Source organism: Numenius arquata, chromosome 2 (genome assembly GCF_964106895.1).
Source record: "Numenius arquata chromosome 2, bNumArq3.hap1.1, whole genome shotgun sequence".
In the NCBI taxonomy this organism is placed as follows: Eukaryota; Metazoa; Chordata; class Aves; order Charadriiformes; family Scolopacidae; genus Numenius; species Numenius arquata.
In genome coordinates this window covers 4,967,015-4,994,489 of record NC_133577.1, presented here as the reverse complement: position 1 = coordinate 4,994,489, position 27,475 = coordinate 4,967,015, and the positions used below count along the sequence as shown (strand labels likewise).

General features: G+C 43.7%; 1 protein-coding gene across 3 annotated transcripts in view; it reads right to left on the bottom strand.

The window, feature by feature from the left end:
- The window catches only part of PDE7B (phosphodiesterase 7B), a 186,320-nt gene that overhangs the window by 82,004 nt on the left and 76,841 nt on the right, over nt 1–27,475 (bottom strand). Inside the window, exon 1 of one of the 3 annotated variants that reach the window (XM_074163772.1) lies at nt 5,462–5,760. The exons of 1 other annotated variant lie outside the window; for it this stretch is intronic. In XM_074163772.1, coding sequence (XP_074019873.1) covers nt 5,462–5,699 — 238 coding nt within the window. In that variant the 5' untranslated portion in view covers nt 5,700–5,760. Of the gene's footprint in view, nt 1–5,461; nt 5,761–27,475 lie in introns of those variants that run through there. One more of the 3 variants, XM_074163787.1, reaches the window with a different exon arrangement.

Genomic DNA, 27,475 nt, shown 5'->3' with positions numbered 1-27,475 from the left:
CGAACAGTGACCATCATTTCATGTCTCAAAAGGATTTTTTGGATTTCTGAAGCCAATTCTCTAATTCGTAAAGTCTTTGAGAAAGAAATAACTCCAAGTCACGTGTATTACTAACCTGTGTTCAGCCAGTAGAGTTGTTTGAACAGCACTACTTATAGATGTGGTCTGAATTCTAAGTCTTTTATCACTTGGTCTACACACGCACACTGCAGAAGTGGTAGCGCATGCAATCCAATTTCACTGTTCTTAATGAGACCATCTCACACACTTCCACTGATTTAACCAGCTCTTCCCAATACAGAAAACCATATTTTCTGGTCTCAGGGGGGCTGGAGTTTCAACACAACAGTCAGAGAGCAATCAAGGTTGCCACAGGTAGCCCTGATACTATTAAATTCACATTCTTTGTCCCTAGTAAGTGTAATGAGTTTAACAAGTCTCAAAAGGACAGGGAAAGGGGAAGATAGAGCAAGCTGCCCTTCTGCCTGCCATGCATCTCAGTAGGACACAAATGAAGCTGTTCTCAATCTAAGGAATAACACAAGATACTGGTCAGATGCTAAGATGATGCCATTTGATAGCTCCTCTGTTTTATTTATTGCTGGGATCTACATCTGCGGCACCCACACGCTCAACCTCAACTACACAAAACGATGAGCTTTCTAAGCTGTTAGCCAACACCCCATTTGGTTCTCAGTACTCCACAGATTCAGATTTTAAGCTTTTTATGGTTATTAATTACTGCGGTGGAACTACAAAAGCATGCATGGGTTTCAAGGCGTCACAACTAAATACGATTCAGCAAGTACACACTGAAACACGTTGCCCAGAGAAGCTGTGGATGCCCCATCCCTGGAGGGGTTCAAGGCCAGGCTGGATGGAGCTTTGAGCAACCTGCTCTAGTGAAAGTGAAAAGATAGTGAAAGATGTCCCCGCCTATGGCAAGGGGGTCGGACTAGATGATCTTTAAAGGTCCCTTCTGACCCAAATCATTCTGTGATTCTATAAGTAATGATGGGAAGGGGAAGCATGAAGCTCATTTTAACATATGCAGCAAAGCTACTGAACAGCATGATGAAAGCTGTTCATCACGTAAGAGAAATGAAGTAGAAGGCATGGTTTCCTTGAATATCATGGAAGAACTGAGTCTGTGGGAGGTCTTGTAAATAACTTTAGGGAAGACCTTCAAGCAACCACTGAAGAAGCAGACGGATGATTTAACTCTGACCTCTCTAACACGTGTATCACAAGACGGCTCAGCATGCAGCTGTAAGGTTTGAAAGAGCGAGGTCAGTTTGGACGACGGCAAGAAGTTTGAATAAATGACTGAGTTGGAAAAGAGACAGTTGATTGAACAGGAGAAGTAAACGGACACACCGATAATTGGGGGAAATTTTCCCGGCAGCAAACTGAAACAGGAGCAATGTGTGGTACTGCTTGTTTTTCCTCCTCGTGGCAAAGGGACTCATCAGTTAACAATGAGCGTGATGCATGCATGAATCAGAACCTACATTTCTGAGAAAACATCTACAGACAGAAGGAGAATAGGTGGAAAAAAATATTCAGAGTTATTTCAAAAAACCCACAGAGACCCGCGTCTCAAAGGACCTTGATAATTCCAAGCACCACTGCACCTTCTCTGAAAGTCTTGTGTGTCTGCACATGTGCAAGAGTCAAACAGTACAGAAGGTCTCACTGGAGTTCTCCGGGATGATCACTGTAAATTTAGGGGGTTGCTAATGCTCAGGAGGACGACGCTTGGAGGCAGACCTGGCCCCCGTTACCTGATCAGGTTTTGTTTAATTTGCAAAGCTGCTGCTGAACTCCAGGAGAGGGTGATAAGAAAGGGTCAGACAGTTCCCTCCTAGAGATCAACATGGCTTCGGTTGAGAATTATTTGAATAATTCAATTGCAGTAATATCAACACATGCTGTTATTTTATTCAAGTGAAAAGCGCTGGCTTGCAAATAGTCTGCTTGAAACCCTGTAAGGAATGAAACTAAATTATGCCCATTTCCCACCCAACACTTTTTGTATTAATTACGTTGCAATATTGCACTTTTTTTTCACTATCACATGGCCAGTTTGAGTACGTGAAACGGCTTCTGGCGCAGCCGGAGGGAGTCTTCACCAAACCACAGTTTTGTGCTGATTTGGTCAGGGATTGAAACAGAAAAAAAAAAAAAAAAAAAAAAAAGAGTTACTAAGCAACAGCAGGCCAGGAGCAGGAGAAAGGTCTGCAGTCTTAATTGATACTAACTTTAAAAAGGAGTGCAGCAATAAGAAAGGGCTCAAGATGTGAACTTTGCTGCTTTGGAAGGAAAACAAAATCACTGGAAACCTCAGGCAGGCAGTCTTTGTGAGGTCTGGGTTCTTCGTTCATCCCAAATATATGCTGCATAATGTATTGCAAACACTTTTTTTCTTTTGCAGGGAGATTGAGTAGCTTATTCTCAGCACTAAACACGAAGACAGAAGACCCAGATATAGCTCTTTTATTTGAGAGCCCAGAACACACAGACAGCTTTGCTCTCTACTCCTACCTCAGGAAAGAGGAATGCGGTATGAATTACAGCTATATGGGTCCCCAAGACATTGCCATCCGCAGAACTGACATCATGTCCAGATACAGCTCTCCTTCCCCCTCGCTACATACGGTTAAGAGGGTTGTGCCTTTCTAGAAAGCCAGCCCCAAGCTGAATGCAATCACTCAGACCATTTGCTTAGCTAAATCTCTATTAACATGATCAAGCAAGGCAGAAATCCTGACATTTTCTTTCCAGAATCCATATCTATTTCCTCCTTTTCTACTGTAAGCAAAGCAGTTTCATGAGGATGTGATAACAGAACATGAGTTATCACATGAACACTTACAAATTTAAATGAAAAAGCCTTTGATGTGGAAAGTGCTGTGAACTCTACTACTGAACAATCAACCTTTATTTGCCTAGCTAGCAGTACCTTGAGCAGAAGTTATTTGCTTTAGTTTCACCTGAAGAAAACCTCATTTCCCATTAAGTACTGCCTTCTTATAAGATGCAAGTTATATATATATATTTTTTTTTTTAAAGGAGCCAAACGTGTACAAAACACCATACAAACACAAAGCTGAGTACCTCATACTACTGATCCTTCCGAATGATTATCTTTTCTTCCCATTTCTGCATTCTTTGATTTTGCACTTATTTAAGTATACTAGATCTCAGCATTTACTGGTTTTCCCACATACTCCAGTGTACTTCAAGTGACTAAAATGAAACCACAAGAGGGAAAACTACTAGGATGACTGCTCCTGAGGAGGAAAAACCAGCAACCCAGGTCTGGTTCACTCAAACTGTCTGATGATTCGTATTTAAAGCATTGCGAGTTGGAGTCATCTTCTGCTCTGATTTGTACTGGTGCAAGTCAACTGAGCTTATGAAATAGAACCTGGCACCATGAAGAGGACTGTCCCTTCACAGGATACGAGTAACAGCCACTTGAGTAAATGCAAGTTACTCATATCCTGCTAGTGGTCTCATCTGTCTCTGTACATTCATGCACGTTTTTAGTTGCCTCCAGGAATCTGAAGGCGAATCTCATTTGTTACCTAATGAAACTAATTTCACCAGATACAACACCAGCATACCAAAAACCCACTATTGCTCATACGTGAGGTGTAACCAATATGGTATTTCTTAAGTTCTGTTTGATTAGGGTCCATCTCTGAACACTCACCATCCACCACACAAACCTCGGTCTCCCTGGTTGGCTATGGTACATTCCCAACTGATTTGTCCCATAACTTAAAGAACAATTTGACCTCCCCTTTCTTTATCCACAACACTCTTACTTATTATTCTTTTAAGCTGAAATGACTCCCAAAGAATGGGGTGGTGGGTTGTACATTTTCCTTGGAGCCTGCAAACTTATCTTCCCTTTTTCAAAACAGAAATGAACCACGCATTTCTTTGTTTAACTGCAAACATCTGAAATAATGGACATACAATGACCAACCAGCCAACCTTGATGGGCATCTAAAAGTGATACACAGATACTTACTTGCTATTCAAGCTTAAATACACTGTGACACACGCAGTAGACATACATACACACACACACACGCATTTTGAAATACCTGCAAAGAGGTTATGCTACGTAAGGAATTAAGTTATTCTGATACAAAATACTGTAAATTATAGGTCTCGATAAAGGAAGATGAAGGCATAATGTTTGAAGACTGAAGGCACCAGAAGAGTTCAGTGCCCAGATTGCGGTGATGAGATAATCCAGAGTTCCGAAGGAACGAGCCACACAGTTTCATTAAGTCTATTAAGTCACAGTAGTACGATGACAGCAGAATAAAACCAGACTGTCTCAGTGTCAGTTGATAATCATAGGCCTACGAGCCTGACTTCAACAGAAGCCAAGAGGTTTTGAAGGAGGCGAGAGGTTTTGAACCCGAAGCGGTGCGGAGCATGGGATAAGGTGCAGTATCAACTAATCAGAAGTACCACGCTAACACGGCAACTCATTTCTACATAATGCAAATGCAAGAAGCCTAACCCGGACTTCAGTAAAGCATTTGATACGGTGCCATATGGCTGCACGACTGCGAGCCAGTTCCGAGATAAAAAAAAAAAACCAACCCAACCCTGACACGCAAGATTTATACGGTTAATAAAAAAAGCACGTGCTCTTTAGCCAGCAATATACCACCTTCAGAGAGAAAGTAGTGGGATGAGGCTGCGTTCCTCCCAGAACGGGTCTCAAGGTTTTAATACCGGTAGCTACCGACACACGGGTGTCGCGCCGCTTTGCGGATGGGAACCACGGGAACATCATGTGAAATGAGCCAAGCGCACTCAAAACACGAGGGTGAAGTTTGGCGGCGGAAAGAGAAGACGAAAGCCACCCCCGCCGCCACCCCCGGGGCTCTCCGCCACCTCTCCGGCCCCGCATCGCCGCTTCCCCTCCCACCACCCCCCACCCCCCCTCCCGCCGCCTCCGCCGCTGCGGAGCTCCGTGCGGGCCGGGGAGAGGCTCCCCCCCGCCGGCACCGAGCCCGGCTGCTCCGGCCGAGGTCAGCCTCAAAGCCGCAGAGCTACTTTGCTCTAGTTTTTAGCCGAGCTTTTATCACCCCCCGCTTAGAAAAGCGCGCAGCAAGATCGCCCGGCAGAGCGCCATCACCACACGGACCTGGCTTCCCCATGGGGCACAAACCCCGCGTGTGCGCGTCCCTGTGTGTCCGCGGAGGGACGGGGCGAGAGCTGCCAAACCCACGGTTTTTTAAACCCGGACGCCCGTCGGGCCGCGCTCCCCGGCCCCGCTCCTTCCAGCCCGCCCCGCTCCGCCGCCGGCAGCCCCGGGACCCGGCGGCTCGGTCCCACGACGGGACGGGGGCTCCCCGCCACCCCCGGCTCCCCACGGCGTTTGCCTCCTCCCGGCTCCCCCGAACAGCGGGGACGAGGGAAAACCTACCTGCCGAACCGCCCAGGGCATCCTCGCTTTCCAAAACCCCTCTGTGCTTCGCCCCGCGGAGCTCCCCCTTGGATTTCCAAACGAGCTTTACCATCTTGATCATCTCGGGCAAGTCCCAGGCCAGGGTCCCCTGCTGATAACCGGGCAGGCTGCCCATGGGAAAGGGCATCGGCTCTTCCCCCGTCCTCCTCCGCCTGCCCGGCTCCGCCGCGGGGAAGAAGCGCTCCAGCACCGGCATCCTGCCCCGCGCCCCCCGCCGGGGAGCCGCAGCCACCCCCCGGCCCGAGCAGCCGCGATGGGCATCCAGAGCGGGGCGGGGGCGCCCGGCCGCCCACCGCAGGGAGCGGGGGGGAGGGAGGGGGGGGGAGCCCCGCCGCCGCCGCCGCCGCCCGGGGAGGAAGGAAGGAGCGCCGGGCTCCGGTGGCCACGCTCACCGGCCGCCCCTCTGCTCGCCCTCAGCCCGCCGCCAGGCGCCGGCAGCCGGGGCGAAGGGGCTGGCGGGCAGGCGCGGAGCCGCCGCTCATGCCTGCGCGACTCAGCGCCGAGCCCCGGGGGCGGGGGCGGGGGATCGGGCCGCCGCCGCCGCTGCTGCTGCTGCTGCCGGCGGCGGGGCGGTGCGGGGGCAGCGGGGCTGGGCGGGCAGAGCCGCCCCTCTGTGCGCTAAGGAGGAAGGGCAGGGAAGGGGGGTGGGGGTGTGGGGGTGGTTGGACTTTATCCGCGCCGTGATGCCGTGTGGAACCCCCCCACCTCCTCGCCTTCCTCCTCGCCGGGCTGGCTAGGGAGCCGGTGGGGGGGTTCGGCCGAGAGGAAAAGCGGCGAGTCACGTCCCGCTGCGAGGGTCCGCTCTCCCCCCGCCCGCCCCGGCTCTGCTTTCGGGCGCCAGCCCGAGGGAAAGCACCCGAAGGGAGGATGGAGAGGGGCGGCGACGGCGCTTGACGGGTCGGAAAAGAGCGAGCCGCCGAAATGACGGTTTTGGGGAGGTGGGGGAAGGTCTGCCCTGCGTCCTCATCACTTTGGCTGCAAAGCTCCACCTGAGCGGGTTCACGTTAGGACACTGCCTGGTGGCAGCGATCACTCACGGGCGCCGGCGAGGAGACAATTTTTCATCGCTAATCTTTAAAAACAAGGCAAAGCTCTCTGGCTCACGCAGCGTCGAGGGGCTCCGCAGCCTTGTGTGCTGCCTTGGGCCGGGCAGCGCAGCAGCAGCCGCCGGCCCTTCCCTGGGATGCCCGACCAGGAGGGGCCTTGCGCTTTTCAGAACTTTTATTTTGCCTTTCTACAATCTATCCCTTTTTAGTCTGCCAAAAGTTGGCACTGGTATGTGCTTCAGCCCTTCGTTTGCAGAGCAGAGGACAAAACAGAAAGGTAGAGGAGGGTGGGCTCTTGCACCGGCACTGAGTTTTCAGTAAAATCCTATTTAATAGGATTTCAGTGGGCATTATGATATTTTCTAGCAGGCATAGTTCATACATTTGTTACGTTCGGGTTACATTCAATATCCTGCCTTTTCTCCAGATGGAAGAATTAACTGGCAAACAAGCAGGATCTTCCTTCGCAGAGGAAGAGGAGCCAAGAGAACGGACTGAGAGTTAACGAACACCCCGACATGTAGAAAACAGAGTGCACAAGCCACTTTCCTTCTCGAGCCAACATCAGCAGGGGCCGCGCGCCGTTTCTCCTATTCGAGGATCCTTTGACATGCCTGTATCCTGAGGTTCCCACCTCAGACAGACAACTCTAATGCTTTTAAAGAACTTGCCCTATTTTGACCATACTACGCTTTCGGGTGGCTCCGTCTTGAAAATCACGAAGCGCTTCCAAAGTATTATATTGTTGTTGTTGTACTGTTATTTTGCAGAATCCTTAGCATCAGGATATCCTGACTTTTGGAACAAAGGGGTTAAGAACAAAGAAAACAAATAGATGATGTGCAGTACAGTAGCACCAGCATTAACACGTTCATACAATGCATGGTTATAATTTTGGGGAAAGGCAAATTTTACAGGGTTTAAGTTTGTGTTGTGATATTTTAGGCTTTTCATATTAGCGTATGTTGTGCAATTACTTTTTAAAGGAATGTTGCTTCTGTTAGAGAGGGATAAACTGGGCAACTGAAGTCCAAACGACTCAGAAGACTACTTGCCTATTGGCAAGTTAAACCTCACACCCCAACTACTTCATTTTGGCTTTGAGCTACAAGGAGTTGCAGTAACTATTTTATTTTTTTTTTTTTCAGTTATTGTTTTTCATCTTTGTTTACCTCCGCGCTTCCTGCTCCCTGCTGGGACAAAGAGCAGAAGTGCCAGAGTACTGTGAAAGAAAGGCTATCCTCGTGGCACTTCCAGCTTCACTGGATGCAAAACATACCAGAGATCTTGGAAGAGAATGTACTCACAGATGCCCAGCCCCATTTTTAGATTAATATCTTTTAAAAAATTTAACCACTGATCCTCTTGATAGCATCGTTAGCAATTTTCTGAGCTTTCAAAATCTACACCACCTTTTTACAGCCTTAAAACTGTGAAAAGTTTTGTGCTAACTTTGGACACTTTGGTTGGGTCCCTTGAGTATGTACCCGCCCTGGGGATAGGATCAGGCAGTCGGAATCAAAGCATTAATTGTATTTGTTTTCACTTACAGTTCTACAGGTGCAAAGCAGGAGGCTAATCAAAAAATAAACTGAAACTGTGATCTGTTGTTAAAGTTTTAGTAATTTAAGTTTTAGTAATTTCCTTTCAAGAAGCTGTGTAATAAACCTAACAGACAGTATGCATTTTTTCTGGGAAAATTAGCATCAAACGAAAGCAACTGCTCCAGATAGCTTGGAGTTTCTTCCCCCCACCCCCCCTGCTTTCTGGCCAATTTAAGGATCAGCAGTTGCGAATGACAAAAAATAAATTGTGTAAAAAACGTTGCTTGGCATTAATGGTCATGTCTGTAAATTAATACATCTTATTCTTACTCAACTTGTGCGTCACAGTTGTACTACAGTTCAGTGATTACTTATCCTTAATTGATCCAAGTTTTTGCTGTTACTGATCGACCTTCCTTTTATCTTTTTTTTGTTATAAGAATGGAGCCAGGTAAGAGCTGCTCACAGTAAAGCTTGGAAGATATATATTTGATTATAAGATTTTCAGCATCAAAAATCAGCTGTAGCATCACTCTCAGAGACTTTTAAGAGTCAGATTTTGCAAGTTCTCTGTTTCTCTGACTTCAGTTGTGTGGTGATGATTTATCCAACTTGAAGATGTGACCTCAACATAACACTTTTCATTGCACCTGAGAAAAGCTATCAAAATTAAAACTGTATTGGGTTTGTGTGGCAAGATTTTGGTAGTGGGAGGGGGGCCTGCAAGGGTGGCTTCTGTGAGAAGCTGCTGGAAGCTTTCCTGTGTCCAATAGAGCCAATACCAACCAGCTCCAAGATGGACCCAACATTGTCCAAGGCTGAGCCCATCCATGACAGTGGTAGTGCCTCTGGGATAACATATTTTAAAAGGGGAAACAAACCTCTACAGATGCAGCCAGAAAAAGGAGTGAGAATATGTGAGAGGAACATATTGTCTGACCCTGCAGACACCAAGGTCAGTGAAGAAGGAGGGGGAGAAGGTGCTCCAGGCACTGGAGCAGAGATTCCCTTGCAGCCCATGGTGAAGACCATGGTGAGGCAGGCTGTCCCCCTGCAGCCCGTGGAGGTTAATGGTGGAGCCAGATATCCACCTGCAGCCCGTGGAGGTTAATGGTGGAGCCAGATATCCACCTGCAGCCCGTGGAGGTTAATGGTGGAGCAGATATCCACCTGCAGCTCGTGGAGGACCCTATGTTGGAGCAAGTGGATGCCTAAATGAGGCTGTGACCCTGTAGGAAGCCCACACTGGAGCAGGCTCCTGGCAGGATCTGTGGCCCTGTGGAGGGAGGAGCCCACGCTGGAGCAGGTTTTCTGGCAGGACTTGTGACCTCCCCCCGCAAACCGGAGCAGTCTGTTCCTGAAGGACTGCAGAAAGTTCATGAAGAGCTGCAGCCTGTGGGAAGGACTCACGTTGGAGAAGGTCTAGAGAACTGTCCCTCGTGGGAGGGACCCCATGCTGGAGCAGGGGAAGAGTGTGAGGAGTCCTCCCCCTGAGGAGGAAGGAGCAGCAGAGACAACGTGTGATGAGCTGACCACAAGACCCATTCCCCGTCCCCCTGCGCCGCTTGGCGGGGAGGAGGGAGAGAATTTGGGCGTAAAGTTAAGCCTGGAAACAAAGTGTTTTAAGATTTAGTTTTTATTTCTCCTTACCCTACTCTGATTTGATTGGTAATAAACTAAACTAATTTCCCCAAGTCGAGTCTGTCTTGCCCATGATGGTAATTAGCGAGTGATCTCTCCCTGTCCTTACCTCGACCCATGAGCCTTTCGTTATCTTTTCTCTCCCCTGTGCTGCTGAGGAGGGGAGTGGTAGAACTCTGGTGGGCACCTGACATCCAGCCAGGGTCAACCCACCACAAAACCATCACATGCTCCTACACGGCAACGCACCCAGCCGTTCGTGGCTGCGTTTGAAACCATCCTTGAGCAAGCTCGGCTCACCGAAAGCTGCTCTTTTGCGTTCTCTCGCTTCCAGCCAGACTTGAAGGAAATCTTTCAACAGAGATGGATGGCTTTATTACTACTAACTGCATTTCTCGCCGACTCAAAGAAGCTTAAGTGATTACAGGAGAAATATAAATGTATTAGCTCTGGCCCTCGTTCATCCTGAGAAGCGATGCCAAGGAAAAGGCGAGCGGAGCCGGATCTGCAAACCTGACGAGGCAGTGCATATTTTCACAGGTAGACACGAGAACTGGGAAAGACTTGAGGAAAGGAATACTGTGGTGGGAGAAAAAGGGAAGGGAGTAAGATGACAGATTAATAGCTGGTGTTTCATAATTGGTGTCTCTTAAAAAGTTTTACTCGTTTGCTTATTCACTGCAAAGTTATGTACTGAGCAGCAGCAGCAGGATTGCACGCCAGATGGTAGAGGAAGTGCCTCGTGTATCTTCCCAGTCTACTGAAGCCTGCAGGGCCGTCATTAACCCACTGCTCTGGTTTTCATTGCAAGTCCCTTTCTTCCCCTCTTTTCTTCTCCTTCCTTCAAAGAAAAAGGAGGGAGGGAGAAAGAGAGAATTAAAAAATTAAAAAAAAAACAAAAACCAACACATAAATGAAAAAAGAAAAGAAAAGCCATGGTTTAAACTGGCAATAGCACCATCCTTTTGGCTTTGAGCTACCCTCTCCTGTGCCAAATATACGGCCTCCAGCAGCTCTCCCACAACAAATCAGTCCAGACACACAAAAGCTGTAAAAAAAGAATGGTGAAGAAAGATCCTTGATTCTCCCCCTCCACCCCCCCCAAGCCTTTTCCTTTTTCTTCCCTCCCCAAGCTTCATTCCCCAGCAATGACCTCCTGCCTGCCAGTACTGTAAGTGATACTGGGACCTCCAGCCTGCAGCTTTGCTGACAGCTCCCTTAGAGTACAGGCGGCTCTGCCTTTCTCTATTAACTGAGCACTGTAAAGAAGAAGTTTTATTCTACTATTCCTGTCACTTCTATCTGATAGCCGATGTTTGAAAAAGAAGGGCACATAAATCCGTGGCAGATTCATTGCTATTGGAAAACCGTCTGTTCTTTCAGCTAACCCACACCACTGCATAGTGTCACAGCTTACTGAGAGGACAGTCCCAAACAGACACCTGAAAAGATTTGCTATTGTCTATTTATACAGTACGTCATTACAAAAAAAAATAATTGGAAAAAGACTACTAGATTTTCAAAGCGATTTGCAAACGATAAGTGCTCCCAATGTAGAGACCAGTTTCAAAGACTCTCAGATACAGATTTTTAGAAAGTGTAAAGGACGTGTCATTAGGTGGCACTTATTGGCGGAATCATCTTAAATCAGTAGCCGCTTATGAAAAGTGTGGCCTTGCCTCTGTCCTAGGGGGTCGCAAACTCATGCAGAGACACAGGCTTAGGTCACTGCCTAGAGCCAGAACCAAGTGACGACACTCTCAATGGGATGAAGTTTTAGAAGGTTTCAGGGGTGTGATAGGAGTTTAAGACAAGAGAATATTGCTAATGTGTGGGGACAGTTGTTACCCACAAAGTAAAAAAACCCGGTGCAGCACATCTGCAGAGCAGCCTAAAAAGAGCAATAGAGAAAAGACGAACGTGAGCGAGTAACTTTTAGATGGGACAAGGGAAGAGCGTGCCTAAGAGGCTTGGAGAATATGACAGAAGAAACATAAGCAGTTTGCATAAGAGTTAACATAAGGGTTATGCAGAGCTTGCAAGAATTTTTCTAATGACCTCCCGGAAGGTTTCTTTCATTGCTTTAATATCTTAGTGTAATTTTCTTATTCTTTGCCTCACATTTGTCCCATTCCAGATGTCTATTATTTTAAATTTTATTCTTACTAATAAGAACAATTACTTTTAGTAATCTCTATCATTGTCATTACTTTATTACATATGAATAATTTTGTATTTATTTGGGGACAGTTACTATGTCTTTGGTCTAAACTGGACATACTATATTCTATAAACTCCATCTCAGAACTTTTTTTCCCAAATCTGACATTGTTTTAATATTTTTACTATGAATTGCCAACAATTCACTAACATTTTTTTTTGATGCACACTTAAGGTACAGAGTAGGAGATTTTTTTTTACCTGCTACCACCTCACTGCCGAGAGTAGTGAAATGAATTTCTAAGGGAATATTGGGATGCACTGTTCGTTATAGCCTGAGCTGTGCGCAGCATCACTCCTTGAGAGCCTCACCGACAGGGAGATGTTGAAGACAGGCAGCGGTGTTCTACGGATTCACCGTAATCTTTTGGTTGTTGTCATCAGTCAATCAGACTCCTTGGAAAAAGGGTCTGGAACCGGAGGAGTGGGGATTGCTTGAGTTCCGTAGGGCAAGGAGCCAATTCCTTTTTCATTCTTAGCACATGTGAGATAGATAGCACATTTTTATGATTAACAATTTGTACTACTAACTAAACAAAAATGCTTTGTGGTAAAGGAATAAACAGAAGTCCATAACTAATTGGAAACAGTGAGGTTGTGTAATTTTTCCATTGCCTGCTTTGGAAAATTAAAAGTTCAGCATACTGAGTCTGATGCTTAAAATTCTCCCCTAGTAGATGGTGAAATTCTGTGTGGCTTTAAAGGAAATGACAGATAATAGAGTCATCTAACCTTAATAAACCATAATCAGAAAATAATAATGATAAGATGAAGGAGAAGTAAGAAGGGAATTGCCAGCACTATATTTAACTGCGTTGCACAATGTTCTGATGGACTCCATTAGTTTATCTCCTGCCTCAATTCTTACATTCAAGTGAGATTTACCTGAGCCAAGGTAAAGTCAAGAGATTTAAGAAAAGCTCATGGCCATCCCAAAAGGCAGCTGTTACGCAGTGATCGTTGCAACGGTTTTGCAACGGACGCTTAATAATGGACCAGGGTAATGGAGTGGGAGGTTAAAAACACTGCGCCTAATTGAAAATGTAGGTAGAAATCAGGTAGGCAGAAAATAATAACTTTATTGTACAAGATAGTGGAAATGCTAGTCATCGTTTTTATAGAATAACCCTATAACAAGAATAACTGCAGCATCCTGCAGGATTGCTTTTTGTGAATAGGTAAAAAAAGACTGAGCGGAAAAAGGGACTAACCAGATGAGAGACACACTTCCCTTAAATACATAACTAATATTAAGCAACTGGATAGTCTCAATGAATTCAAAAGGATTACTGCCGTCTTTAAAGCTGAGCATGTGCCTACATATTTTCAGCTGGGACAAGTATCTAAAAATTAAGGCACCCGTTTGAAAGATGAGAGACGTGCCACATTTGAGATGTTTCTTCTTTCACCTATAACCTTACTGAGATGGCATTAGTGGCTGTATAGCCTAAGGTATCCTTGCCCCTTATGGTACATGGAAAAGACTTGCAACTATGATTTTGTCTTTTCCTGTCTTTTGAAATTATAAAAATTAAGTCAGTAGCCGAAAAATCTGCAGTACGTGACATTTAGTTTAAATTTTTGTCAAAGACAGCATAGTACAGCAGGAATAAATGGGACATAAGTATAATGATAAATATAGAGGAATAATAGAACTTGCTCCTTCACTTGTAAATCAGGTATCAGAAGATCTGATAACTTAATTTTTTGCTTTAGCTTTCAAAATGGAGAGGAAACAATGGTTTACTAGGAAAAGAAGCACTATTTAAAATAAAATTAATAAATATTTCTTTTAAAACTTGTATAATTGATGGCTGCACATATTAATATTGCAAAATATCTACTCCTTATTATTCTTCAGGTTTTGTCTAGCGACTTCAATAATTAATGGTGTATTTATCTCTGTGCGTAATCCCATTTCGACCCTATAACGAGCATTAGGATGGCACAGGTTAGGGAGAGGCCTTGGGCAGACCTCTCCCACATTTATTCCTGTTTGCGATGCGAGAGTAAAGTAATACAACTGAATTGGATTTTGCCTGATGCCGTGTACATTCCGACTGTGGACTCATTACTAGCGGTGACTAAATCAGCTTGACGCTTTGGTCAGGTTGAATACCTAGGCCACTAAATTATAGCTGAACAAATACAGATGTGTGTTTCGGATGAAATACCCATGGTACTCGAGCACCATTTCTACCTCTATGCTTGGGCTGTAATCACCATTTGCCTGTCTTTAGTCTGTCCGCACATCAGCTCTCCGATGCCCCGGACCTGAGGTTATTTGCCCTCTCACAGAAGTTCTACGGCTTCTTTTCCCTCTTTGCGTCCTGCACGACAGCGGCGAGTGCGGGTTGCTGTGGGGATGGCCAGGAGATACAGCTGGGAAGTCGTGGGAAAGGTCTAACAACGATGCACAAACATCCTAGTGATAAAATAAGCTCCCCCTGACCTAGTTTCTCGTGGCTGCAAAATCAGGCCATATTTACTGTAATCAAGCTCTTTGCGTTTCTTACAAACACATTTTGTGCAAATGTAGCTCCGCCAGTGTCAGCAGCTTTGGAGCTCTGCTGTCACCCCTGAGCTGGCATTTTATTTCCGTGCTATCAAACCCCATTGCAAACACACGTGGGTTCTTTTTCCTCACTGCAGCTACCACTCGAAATGAGGACTTGATGATAATGCTGCAGAAAGAAAACGCCTCCAAGTAGATAGCCTAGGAGGGAAAACTATCTATAACTGGTTAAAGGCATCCACTAGATCCTCAGATGGAGGGGAGGCTTTCTGGAAAAGCTGTTTCTCTCAGGCTTATTTGGGCAGGCTGCTCTCAGCAACGCAGTTCCAGCTGCAGTATGCTTTCCAAGATATCCTGACCATATGTAAAACCATAAACGTTTTCCAATCCAATATTTTCTAAGGTATCTGTTACGATGTTTTTTGTTTTTTTTTTCAACCCAGGCCATCACACATCACTTTGCAGGGATCTGCACAGCTCTTATGATAGCGATATTCATTTAGATACACAGTACTTGAAAGATACATTACTTTAAAAATTCCCTAAATGATCAAATGATTAGTAAAAGAGGAAAAAATTCAGGTTATTTGGATAAGGTGGTCATGCAAATACTGTACTAAATACAGATTTTTTCCTAGACCTTAGCCCACACATCAAAATGTGAGCTTTGGCAATGGTAGAGACATCCATAAATATTTCTCTCCATCAATAGCGATGCAATTTCAGAAGTTTTCATGTGGGACACTCGGGACAAAATTTCTATCTCCCTTTCATTATCTGTTCAGCACTAAGGACTATATTTGCCTGTGCTCGATCTGTTCTTCTGAGGTCTGCAATATCATATGCCAAGTCAATTACATCCCCGGTTACTTAATGTCAAAATTTTAAGACTTTGGGCTTACTCTCTTTGGCTTGCCTTCTGCTGACAGAGATCCTCCAGAAACAACACCAAGCCCATTTTCAGCCACCTTTGGGCGGGATGAGAGAGCTAAACATGAGAGTGATTTCTCCCACCAACATTTTCTCCCACGCATCCTTACAGTCTGAAATGCTTGATTCAGAAACCAAGCTCAGACCCTTAGAATGACAGGCACCGTCTCTTCTCTATAAGCATGGGCTTGGTAAACTGTCACCTTTTTTTTGAAGTCTGCAAAGTTCTGGTCGCACTCAGAGAAGATGATTGAAGGAGGCTGTGTCTTCGTTAGCCAAGGAAAGAAAATTTTGGTGCTCAAGGGAGCAGCACCAAACTCCCAGGGGTGACAGTGCTCCCCAGTTCTGTATTCACTTTTCATACAGCTCTGGTCATCATCTTAAGTGCTTTTAAAAGCCGAGATGCTACAGACTGTGTCCCAAAATCAGAGTTAAAAAAAAGTCCGTACAATGGTCTAGTCTATCTTCTTGCTAATGCTGGCTTGTTTTTAATGGAATATTATGTCTATATAGAATGAGTAACAGGGTTTCTGTTATTTTTATCAGGAACTTCTTATGCACTTCAATGAAACCCATTACATAGTTTTTGCTGTTATTTTTAAAGCATAATATCAATGTTGAAGTAATACCAGATGAAACTGGTTTCAGCCACCATTAACTTTGGCTTTTCAGAAAGGGGAAGAAATCCTCCAGTATTTCCAACTTCGGCTGGAACATTGGCACAGGAAACAATTTAGCAGGGCTAGCGTGCAAGGAAGTGACGTAACTTTTACCAGATTGTGTGACTGTGTGGAAAAAAAATCAAACATCAGTTGGCCTATCCCCCTATTAAACCACCAGTTCCCTATGCCAATGAGTTGGAAAATGAACTGCATCTCCTTTGCTGACATTTGCCATCTACACCAGCTGTTTTTTTAGCAGCTAAATCTCAGGTTTCCAACTATGCCATCACATGGGCTTGTATAAATCCAATAGGAAATACTTATTTAAGTCTCATTTTTGCATGAACATAAACTTCCTTAAACAGAAGTGCATGCTCATCTAGGAGTGCCTTCTGGTTCCTTACTCTTCTCTTTCCTTAGTTCAGAGTGAAATTGCAAGCATAATAAAACCAGTGTTAACAGTAGCAAAGTTGGAAAGCAGAATTTGTTTCATGAAAATGTCAAACTTTGTTTTTATTAGAAATTAGAAGTTAAAACCAAATGTCCATCAGGCAGAATTTAAAAATTCGCAGTAAATTAATTCTGAGAAAATATTTTTTTCCTTTTGATGTAGGGAATATTCTGTTGAGATAACTTCAAAACATTGCATTAGAATAACAGATCTTATAACCTGATATTTGAATAACATTTAACCTGGTATTTGAATAACATTTGAATAAACATGTTAGAATATTAAAGCCTAAATAAATTAACAAAACAATAGAGAAGGAAAATTACCAGAAAAGGTCAGAATGTAATGCTGCTTATTTTCTTAACAAAATGAGAAGCAACTTTCCCTCATAGAAAAAAAAAGTTAATAAAAATAATTTAAAAAAATTATGTCACTGCCTTTTCACAGCAAAATTACTCCGGTGGAAATTTTTCAGCTTCCTGTAGCTGTCTTATGGAGCATTTTCAATCTGAAAGCGTATGGAAGCAAGAGCAAGCCCTGGACAACGTGGATGCCAGAATGAGGATGCATTTGGGTAAAGAGCTCAATGGCTTGCAGGTGTCTTGCGTGTGGTGCAGAAGAGCTAGGAAGAGCTGATCGCATCTCTGTGGCGCTCTGAAACAGCTTGGAACCAACAGTGGTACAAAACCAGCCTTAGCGACTCTGCGGTTAATGCTCTTTCCTGAGGCTGGGATAGATGGGATGTTCCAGGGGAACTGGCAGAAATTATCCCTGGTGAAGCAACATTACACTAAGGAGAAACGAACAGGAGGGAATGAATGCTAAAAGAGAACTATATATATTCAGTGATTGGTAGCTATTTGCTAGTTAATTACTTTTATTTTATAAAAAAGATAATGAAAGGAGCAGACGTTTATTAAGCAGGGGATAGTTGGTCTAGATAAGATGAACAATACTAACTTTGTAGATGATATATTTAAATCTTAACAGTAAACAGAAGGTTTTTTTTAACATGTACATCAATTTTAGGTTATTTTTGTCATTTCCCTGCAGCATAAAGCCAAATATAACTTTCCTAATTGCTTTTTTTTCCCTTTATTACTAAATGTCAATATACCTCAGTGTGTATGTGGGAGTACAAATCAGTTTGGATTAGATCAGTTCGGTAACAGATGTCTGTGTGGTTGGAGCCTTGTTTTACTGGATGTTATACGGACAGGTCCTAATTATCATTTAAAGGTCAGCGTAAGCAACCGGGAGTCTTTCACAACGTCACTAACTTAAATAGGAACGAGACAGTCACCAAGGGTACGATTCAAAGCACCCAAATTAGCCTTCTACTCTGAATCGCCGTATCACAGAGCCTGTGTCTTCCCGTCTGTTCAAAGGGGAGCCATGGGAAAACTGCTAGATAATTTAAGCAGCCAAGTTTTGCGCTGATATTTGGGTAGGCTGCTTGCACCCTAAATTACAATAACGCACACTGGAGTAGCATTTGGCACAGACCAAATGCCCTAAGTGATAACAATTGCTGCTTAACAATTGTTTAGTAGAATTCATCACATCTTTGGCAGAAATCCAACCAACCAAACTCTCCTTCTTTTTGTTTTGAGGTTCAAGATGTTCCATTGCTTTCTAAATAAATAAATATTGGAGTCAGCTGTGCTCCTCGGTTTCTGCTGAGATCAGAAGTGGAAGGATGAGAACGGTGCGGGAAGTGCTACCCTTCGGTTGTTTCCACGGAGTCGAATCTCATGAGAAAATTCTGATCTTAGATTTTTCTGTCTGAATTCCAAGATGCCAAGATAAATTGAAACAAACATACAGAATTTTAAGTATTTTTTGGAATAAAATGGACTCACCAAAGCTTTTGAGGTTTGCTGTTACCTACTTGAACATATCATCAATAGTGCTTGAAAAGTAAAGATTTTGCAAATTCAGACTTTGAAGCTCTAGAAAACAGCTATGATAATGGCTGTATGAATATTCGTAAGTTAAACGAATAACTAAACCAGTCTTGCTTTCAGCAGTTTTCACAATATCTATTCTTATTTATGGGGTTTCACTGTATTAATGGCATTCACTCCCTTCCCCTCTCCTTTATACAGGCCTCGTGGGAGAATAAAGGCAAATGAGCTGTGGTGTTGTAATGGCCGTACATCTCTACAGATGTCAGCTCCGGAGTATCCAAAAGATCTGCCACCCATTATACGCGATTTTAACAAGTGTGTAACTTCTTTCCTGAACAGATACAAACTCAGCTCCCTGGTCTATCACGTTGCCTGTGGGATACTAAGCACATTGGCTATGTCTAAGCTGCCCAAACTCAGGAGTTTCTCCTGGTTCCAGGGCTGGCGATGTGAGACAGCTCAGGGCTGGGATGAGATCTGGAGCCCGCTTCTCCTTTCTCTCTTGCCCCCTGATTTATCTGGGAAGAGGTCCAGGGATGTAAGCTGCAAAAGCCCCATGCTGCGCTGGATAAAGCTGGTTGATTAGGAAACCAGAACTAAGTGGCTCGTAGCGTCTTATACCTGCCATATTGTATAGCCGTAACTCTTTTCTTATGGCTAATATGCGAATAGTGTTGCCTTTCGTCAAAGGAAGAAAGCAACCATAAATGTTAGGATTAATGAACCTTTAGCATGCTGTAGTAACAGAGCCCTTATCCCTCTTCTTAGATACTTACATGTATTTTTAAGGATCTGGTCTCAAACATTCTGGGCTATCAAGATTTATAGCTACCTGGTCACCCTTAGGCTTCAAGTGTAATTGGCAAGACAGTACAAATAATAAATACATGTTGAAATGTACCACTGTTAGCCAGGTTCAGAAGCGGTGGTGGTTTTTTTTTTTCATTTTCAGAGAGCAGAGTAGGAGCTCATGGCTTTGCAATGCCTGTGAGTCATGCCAGGTAGCGTTGGCAGCCCTGGGTGACCTTGCAAAGTGCTTGTCTCCCCAGCTAACCTCCAGGCCGGAGCGTCTCGGTTTGCAGGACGTGTCAGCAGCCTTCCCCCGGGCCAGCTGTGGGCAGGGACCGAGTCCTTGCAACCACCCCTGAAGCCCACAGCATGTTCAAGAGGTGTTAGATATGGCCAGCTATCTTATTGTCCAGTCCAATTGACAAAAAAAAGTGTCTTGCATCTGGAGTTGCTTTTATTCCGAAGAAGTATTTAAAAGATTTTATTTTTTTTTCCCCATACGCATTCGAACACGTTTTTTGCTTTTATTATTTGTGTTGTCTTGCCAATAACATCTGGGCGATTAGGTGAGGGGACAGTTGCAAACTATGGGAATAGTTGTAAGCTCTGCTGTTCACTCGTGGCTGAGGCATGGACACTACTGAAAAGGGCTGGATATAAATGCTAGTTGTATCTATGTAACTCGAATATTTTATGCGCGAAGATTTCAAAGTGTTGTGGCCAAAACAATATTTTGGCCCGAAAAGTGGGATAAGGATGAATTGTGATCAGAAAAGCGGGATAAGGACCAATTCTAAGAATCATCTTTCCCAGCCACAAGTAACACAAGCCCGTGTGTTGGGCAGAGCCATGGACCCAGCTGGAGGCTGAGATGCTCTGGGAGCCAGGTCTGCTCCAACTTCTGCTGTTCAGAAATTGCCCTGCCCTGGCCTGTTGCCAGCCCTGCGTGCCGTGACGCTGAAATCGGCTTGCCTTTCCACCTAAATACCCCAAAAAGGTGCTGTTGGCATCCAGGCAAGCCAGTTTGCCCTGCGTGCTGTATGAAGGGATGCGCGTCTCTGAGAGGAGCTAGCACTTAAATGCTTTTCTACTATATGAAGAGCCGTGAAACAATAAGATAGGGAGGCAGAAATTCCCATGTGTGATTTTTCTGCTCCAGCTGTATGTGGCCTTGGGTGGGAAGATCTTCCCATCCCATCCGAAAGTAACGGTGCCTCGTTCCTGAGCAGAACTAATGTGCAGTAATAGAATTTGGAACGTTGTCATTCTGAATATATGTAAGCAATTTCCAAGTATTTCTTTCCCATATGTTATTTTCCCCATTACAGAAGGTACTTGTTTCATTTTGTTGTTAAATTTTGCTAAGAATTTACATAAAACTCCCCCAAATGTGCTACACTAAAAAGCATTTGAATATATTAAATCCCTTTTCATTATGAATCAGTAGATTTTAAGACCTAGAAGCAGCAGGTTTCTAAGAGGACTGCTGATTTGGGTGTCCTGATTCCAGACAATCCAGTTCAAAGCATCCAAAATGATTTGATTTTCAGGAACTAATGAGTAATATCATCCAACTAAGAAGGATGTCTTTTTAATACGTTGCACGTTGGTATCATAAAATCATAGCCTGAGGTTTTAAGTTATGATGGAAAAGATATAATAGCTGAGCTTGTTCCTTGAAGAGCCAAATTTCCTTTTTAAATATGTGGTATCATGTTTCTTGGCTGGACTAATTCCTCCCATGTCATGGAATATTCTCTGCATTCACGGAGCATGGCTAATTTAGTGATTTTTCTCTATTAAACCATGTAAAATGCCTTTTTTCATACACAATATATTACCTTGCATTTGCTTAGTACTGCACAACGAGCATTGTATGTTTTCTAGAGAACACCCACTCCCACTAACGCTCATGTACGTGGAGTAGGTGTGTGTGCATAGAAAGACAAGGCAAACACACCCACTCCCATACATGCACATGTGGGACACTGAGATTTAAAATCATAAATATCAGGTAACGTGCAAGTCCCTCTCTGCGCCTCTGGCTGAATTACCTGTGATAATTTAAAAAAAATAAATCTTGGCCACCAGTTGCAATCAAGTGTTTTAAAATTCCCTGAATTATTCTATAATCAGAACGTGCTGTTTTTAAACATGACCCCTCAGTAGAAGGGCGTCAGAAGGTTCTGAGCAGACAAGTGATAAGTGTCTTGGATATCTTCATACGTGTGAGCCCTCTCAAAGTCTTATTACTCTCTCTTATTACCCTCTCTTATTATTATTCCTCCCCACAGAGGAGGAAACTCTTGAGCTTGTCATGCTCAGTTCCCTTCTAGTTAACCAACAGAAATAGCTCTTTTTTTTTTTTTTTTTTTTTTTTTTTTGTGTGAGGTATTTACATTCCTATACTATATAAAGGTACAAAAGAGGTAAGGGGAAAGAAAGCACACTGCTCCCCTGGTGATGCTACATGCTATCTGTGAAGAGAATTTACCACTCTCAGTATTGTGCAATTTAAATTCTTTGCTTAGAGCTGAGATTCCTCATTTGTACTCTTCAACCACTTCTTCCAGTGCCTTCCTATTACTTATTGCCTCCTGCCTTCTTTCCTTTTCCTAGATTAAATTCCTTCTTGTGCAGTAATTTAATGGAGTAAGAGAATATAGTCAAAGGTTTCAGAACTGGGAGATCTTTTATTCTAAAGTTCCATAATTTCTTTTGTAATTTTATTTAATATGTTGAATCTATGCATGAAAAAAATATGCATGAAAATATGTTGGATCTATGCATAAAACATGACTAAACAAGCCTAGGATATATATGAGTCTTGATATTTTGGCTCAGTACCAGTCTCTTACAAACTTTTTCCCACTTCACTCATCAAAAACAATCTAGAGCTTCAGCCAGGGTTATCTGTTTCCATTTGCAGCCTATGATGGGAAAAAAGCTTACAAACATTAACGCTATTCCATAATGATAAGACAACAAAATTAAATACCTCCAAAGAGCTCAGTTGTTTGGTTTGGTTTGTTGTTTTGTTTTTGTTTTGTTTTGTTTTTTTTCCTATATAAGGCTAAGGAATTACCTCAAATTCCTTTTAGATAGCCCAGGTTTCAGGGGACAATTAATGACAGAAACAGTAATTACAGGAAAGGCTACCTCAAAGAGCCTGAGTTCCACATTGGTAACGAACTGTTACTGATGGATCAAGAAGATAAGGCTACCTTTACGGAAAAACGGGAAAGGGTCTAAAAACAGATATTCCTGTTAACAATGGGAAAATATCTGGAGAAAAGCCAAAGCCTCATTTATTTTTGCAGCCTTTAGGGAAGAAAGTATTGTGATGTATGGTTGCCATGCTAAGAACATGAGAAAGTAAATGAGCAACCAAGAGGCTGTTCAAACAAAAATCTGCCTTTAAAGGTAACATATAGTATTTACATGAAGGTTTTGTAATGCTTATATGGATGGTTTGGGGATGTTTGTAATAAGAAACACAAAAGTGTGCGTTAGCATATGAAAAGAGAGAGGGAGCACAGTGGGGAATCTGACTTCCTACCACAGGATTGAGCACAGCGCTGAAGGAGGAGCCCTGTATCAATTTTCTGGTGCCAGGAGATGTGAGGGAGAAGGCTGCTGGGATCCGCAGCTGGCCCAAGCCGGAGGAATTACGTTGTTTGCTGTAACTTTGCGAGCTTTCATGCGTTTGTTTCCCCTGGGGGCAGGAGCGAAAACCTGTTGTGATGTGATAGTCCTTGACTTCCTGGAAGCAGGAGATAGCCCCCCAGATGACTAATTGCCTCAGCACACTGGGGCGGCTGAGCCAGCTACTTCCTAGAATCTCCTGGGTCAGTCAATGGGCGATGTGATAAAAACTCCCATTAGAGTTCCAAGGGGACGATTAGGACTGCTGGGACCCAGCTGGGACACGATTTCAGCAGAGGAACGACGGAGCAGGAGCAGGAGCAGGGATGGGGGGGTAAGTGAGGACAGGAGTAGCAGCCTGCCTAGGTCTTGTGAGGTTTCCCGTCCTTTGGGCAGCCCAGGGTCAGCTGAAAGTGGCAGATTCAGGCCCAGTTAGTGATGGACCCCACCTGTAGGTCAGCTGGAATTTTTATTGCACTTGTAGGGTGTGTAGCAATAGGACGAGGGGTAACAGTTTTAAACTGAAAGAGGGGAGATTTAGATTAGGTATTAGAAAGAAATTCTCTCCTGTGAGGGTGGTGAGACCCTGGAACAGGTTGCCCAGAGAAGCTGTGGCTGCCCCATCCCTGGAGGGGTTCAAGGCCAGGCTGGATGAGGCTTTGAGCAACCTGGTCTGGTGGGAGGTGTCCCTGCCCATGGCAGGGGGTTGGGACTTGATGATCTTCAAGGTCCCTTCCAACTCTAACTATTCTGATTCTATGATTTTATGGAATAGGCAAAACTTGACAGAAATAGCAGATATTCACTACAGCTGCTCTCTGCTGGCTGGAACTCGAGCTTGAGCTCTGCATCTGCTGGAGGATGTATGTGTTCCTCACTTCCGTCCACGGATATATTCCTAGACCTCTGAATTAGGAGAGTATAAGTTTTACCCTACCACAGCAATGAAATTCCAAGAGAGCTAGGTCTATAATTTAACAATAATCAGGAAGCCAGTAAGTCACAGCTTTGTTTAAATACGACCTGGTTAGGTCACTACTCTTCAAAGTAAATGAATAGGAAAGATTAAAGTGGATTCAGCAGCGAATTATTATCTTTGACCACATACTATCAACTAGATGGCCTTATGCCTTTAAATCTGGGATAATTATGGTTTTCTCCAACAATATCCAATTACATGACGAATAACCTTGGCGTCTAAGGCAGGAACCTCTGATATGCGTCACTTCTTACCTCAAGACGACTGTTTATCAGAGTTATCAGTGCTGGCTGCTGAAAAATCAGCCTGCTATTGTTACATTCCCATTCAGAGCACGCTGTCTTCCAAAACATCCGAGCAGACCTGACAGACTGACGGCTGGGAGTACTTTGACATACTCTACCAGCGGGAACTCCTGGGGGGAATAAACCAGGCGCATTCATTGCACTTTCTCCTTTATAGCGTGCGATAATGTAGCTGGGGGAATGCAGGGGCAGACTCTCCTGTGAGAGACAAAGCAGCAAATACACATAGGAAATCTTCAGTGCATATTCCTGATTCGCACTGATTTCATCCCAGGTTCTTGTTAATGCCAGTAGCTGCAAAGTACAAAGACAGAAATGTCTTGCACTGGGAAAAAAAAAAATGTCTTTTATCTACTGGAATCAATCACTCTCAAGCACAGTGAAGCATTACATTTCTGATTAGCCTCAGATCCCATAAGCAATAAAGACTGAAAATTGTTATTAGAACAACAGGTGCTATCATTAAAATGCTTCCTAAGAATAGATTAGAAGGTAACATGAATGAAGTTTGTACAGTAACATCTTGTACTGTGTTAGAATAAGAACAGTCTCCATAAAACAGAAAAACAAGGCATGAATTTAATTATGGAATTGTTTGGGATACTTTTTAAGAGAAACAGCTATTTGATATATTAGGTATTTAGCAACTTAGCTATATAATGTGCTAATTATCTGGGGATTTGCATTTAATATATTTAAATCTGGTTTAAATTTTGGGTTGTTGCTTTAAAAACATCTACTGTTAGAAAGAAAAATTATCTTCCCAGTCCTTTGCCAGAAAAAGAGAAGCATTTGATTCATGGCTAATAAAACTTTTATTAATAATTAAAGAATGCTGATGATTAGAAGCAGCCTACAGCTGCTATGCATGAACACTACAGATGAGACCTATCAGTCTGTTTTTTACTGAAAGCGAGAACATGGCCTAGGTCATCAAGATGCTAAGGACTGGATCCAAAAAATGTTCCTGAAATGGAATTTAGGAACTCCAACTAGGATTTTGTGCTTAAATCCAAGGGTAAGACCCTGAAAACTCCCACTTAGCTTGTGTTTGACATTGAAAACACTTCAACACTCTGCCTCACTTTTTAACCTTAAAAGCCAGGTGGTGTCTGAAAGATCTGAGCATGAGCATGCTCAAAAGCAGCTCAGGTTGGGGCAGAGCTCAGAAGCCACTGCTGCTTTCATGTTTCCATCCTATTTGCATCCAGATATGAAGCTTTCATCTACTGGAGTCAGCATTCTCAGCATGTGCCACGAAGAGGGTGCAGCTCATCACAAGCTCTAGTGGTGACCATTACAAAATAGGACCAGGAGAAAAAAAAAAGTGCCTTTTCTCTATATAACAATAAAACTATGCATGGAATTTATATAGCAGTTTAGTGTTTACATGGGTTGTCCATAAAACTGGTGGTGGGGACAACACAGATTGATGTCATTGTCTGCTGGCGGAAAGCGTCTTCCACAGTTCGTAGCTCCCAGCAGAATGTGGGATTTTAATTGGAGCAGATTATGCTGTAATTTTAAAATTTAATTTATTTTTGCCTTTTAAGGTCAGTCTTTTTTAATTTAAGCTTGTCTTTTTTTTTTTTTTTTAAATTTAAACTGGGTTTACAGTAGCTCTCTGCGGTTTAACAGTTGGTCAGGTGCTTGTGAGCCAAATCAAATGCAAGCGTGAGGAGTCCTCAAGTGAACAGGGACTGTTTGTCATTAGTTTGTTCATATTCTCTTTCTAATTGGCTGATAAGCTATATCCAGATGCTTTCAAGGCCCCACTGGGATTGGAGTGCCTGTTTCAATGCTTAGTAACTATAGAAGACAGAACCTGCCAATTCCCTGTTCCAGAGTTGCTACTTTATTTGGTGGATACATATTTGAGTTCCCCCTTTGAATTGCCATTTGCACTTCTTGGGCACTCTGAGACTCAGACACAAATTGAGAAGAAGAATTGAGGAGAAGTTACAAATAACTTGCTGCGAAGGCTTACGTTACACACCAGCCAACACTTTAGGGTAGCTTTATGAAGATGGGGAGAATGTAGACAAAAAACCTAGACGCGTAGGCAGAAAGAAAAGTGCACTCATTTTGATGGGCTGGCTTTGGGAAACTTGATTAAAAACAGGTGGGTTCATTTTTTTGGGGTTTTTTTTTGGGGGGGTGTTGTTTTTATTTTTCTTTTTATTATAGTCAAAGGGCAACTGGCAAGTCTTTGTGCACCAGCTCTCGTGGGAGAAAGCAGCCTGGAACGTGGGAGCCGGTGTTGCATTGGCCAACCTGAAACGGAGGGAGGGTGACTAAAACCCTCCTTCATTCTCATCCCTTGCCCAATTAAATCCAATTTAGAGCAATATGTTGCTAGACATTGCACCAACAGTTAAAAGGAATAAAAGACCAACTGACTTATTTTACAACCGAAGAAGTCCTCTCTTAGAATATCGTAATAACTGCTCTTACGAAAGAGTTGGCACAGGATCATCAGTGAGCAGAGAGCCTTAAGAGCAGAGGTTTGTATCTTCTCAAGCAGAGAGCTCCTCCATCAGCAGGACGCTCTCACGAGCTACACAATAGCACTGATTGACAGCCACTTTCTACACCAGCTCCATCACTCCCATTGTGTCACCCACCTCCATGAGTTAACCCAACTCCGTCTTACTTTCTGTCAGGTAAGTTACTACCGCAAAGCAGGGTCACTGCATTTGGGTAGAGATCTTACTTATTAGCTCTAAGGGAATAAGCTCAATCAAGAAACATGGTGGGAAACTGGACTTCTGGCTAGAAAATATTTTTATTGAAATGTTCTGAATTCCCCAGGGACTGTTTCTATTTGTCAGAGCAATTTAAGGCTTATTTTCTCCCACAAACAAAATTCCAGTTTCCATCTGGAAATATTGGTTTCAGAGCTGCCGTAGGAACTCCTCAGGTGAGCCTTGGTGCGTCTGTCTCATTATCTCATTCTCCTCTGTGACTGGGGTTACTCAGCCAAGCTGAACCTGCTGCGAGGTGTCACCAGGGACTCCTGTCATACGCTGGAGTAACTCAGTGAGAGACACGATGATGCATACCCCACAGAAAAGACTGAAGTGTACAGACCTTCCATGACCCTGCCTGTAAGACGCTGCAGAAGCTTTTCTGAATCTAAAGCTTGTTACCAGCCAAAGGATTTCCACTAAAAATTTCTGGATTTGGGTCTCAAGTTTTCACCTTTTACTGATGTGTAATTACAGGAAGACGGTTTTTGTCAAGCGTTTCTGAAGGCACTCTTCCTCCAGCCAGCTTAGATGCATAGTTATTATCAAAGGCAGAATCACAGAATGATATGGGGTTGGAAGGGACCT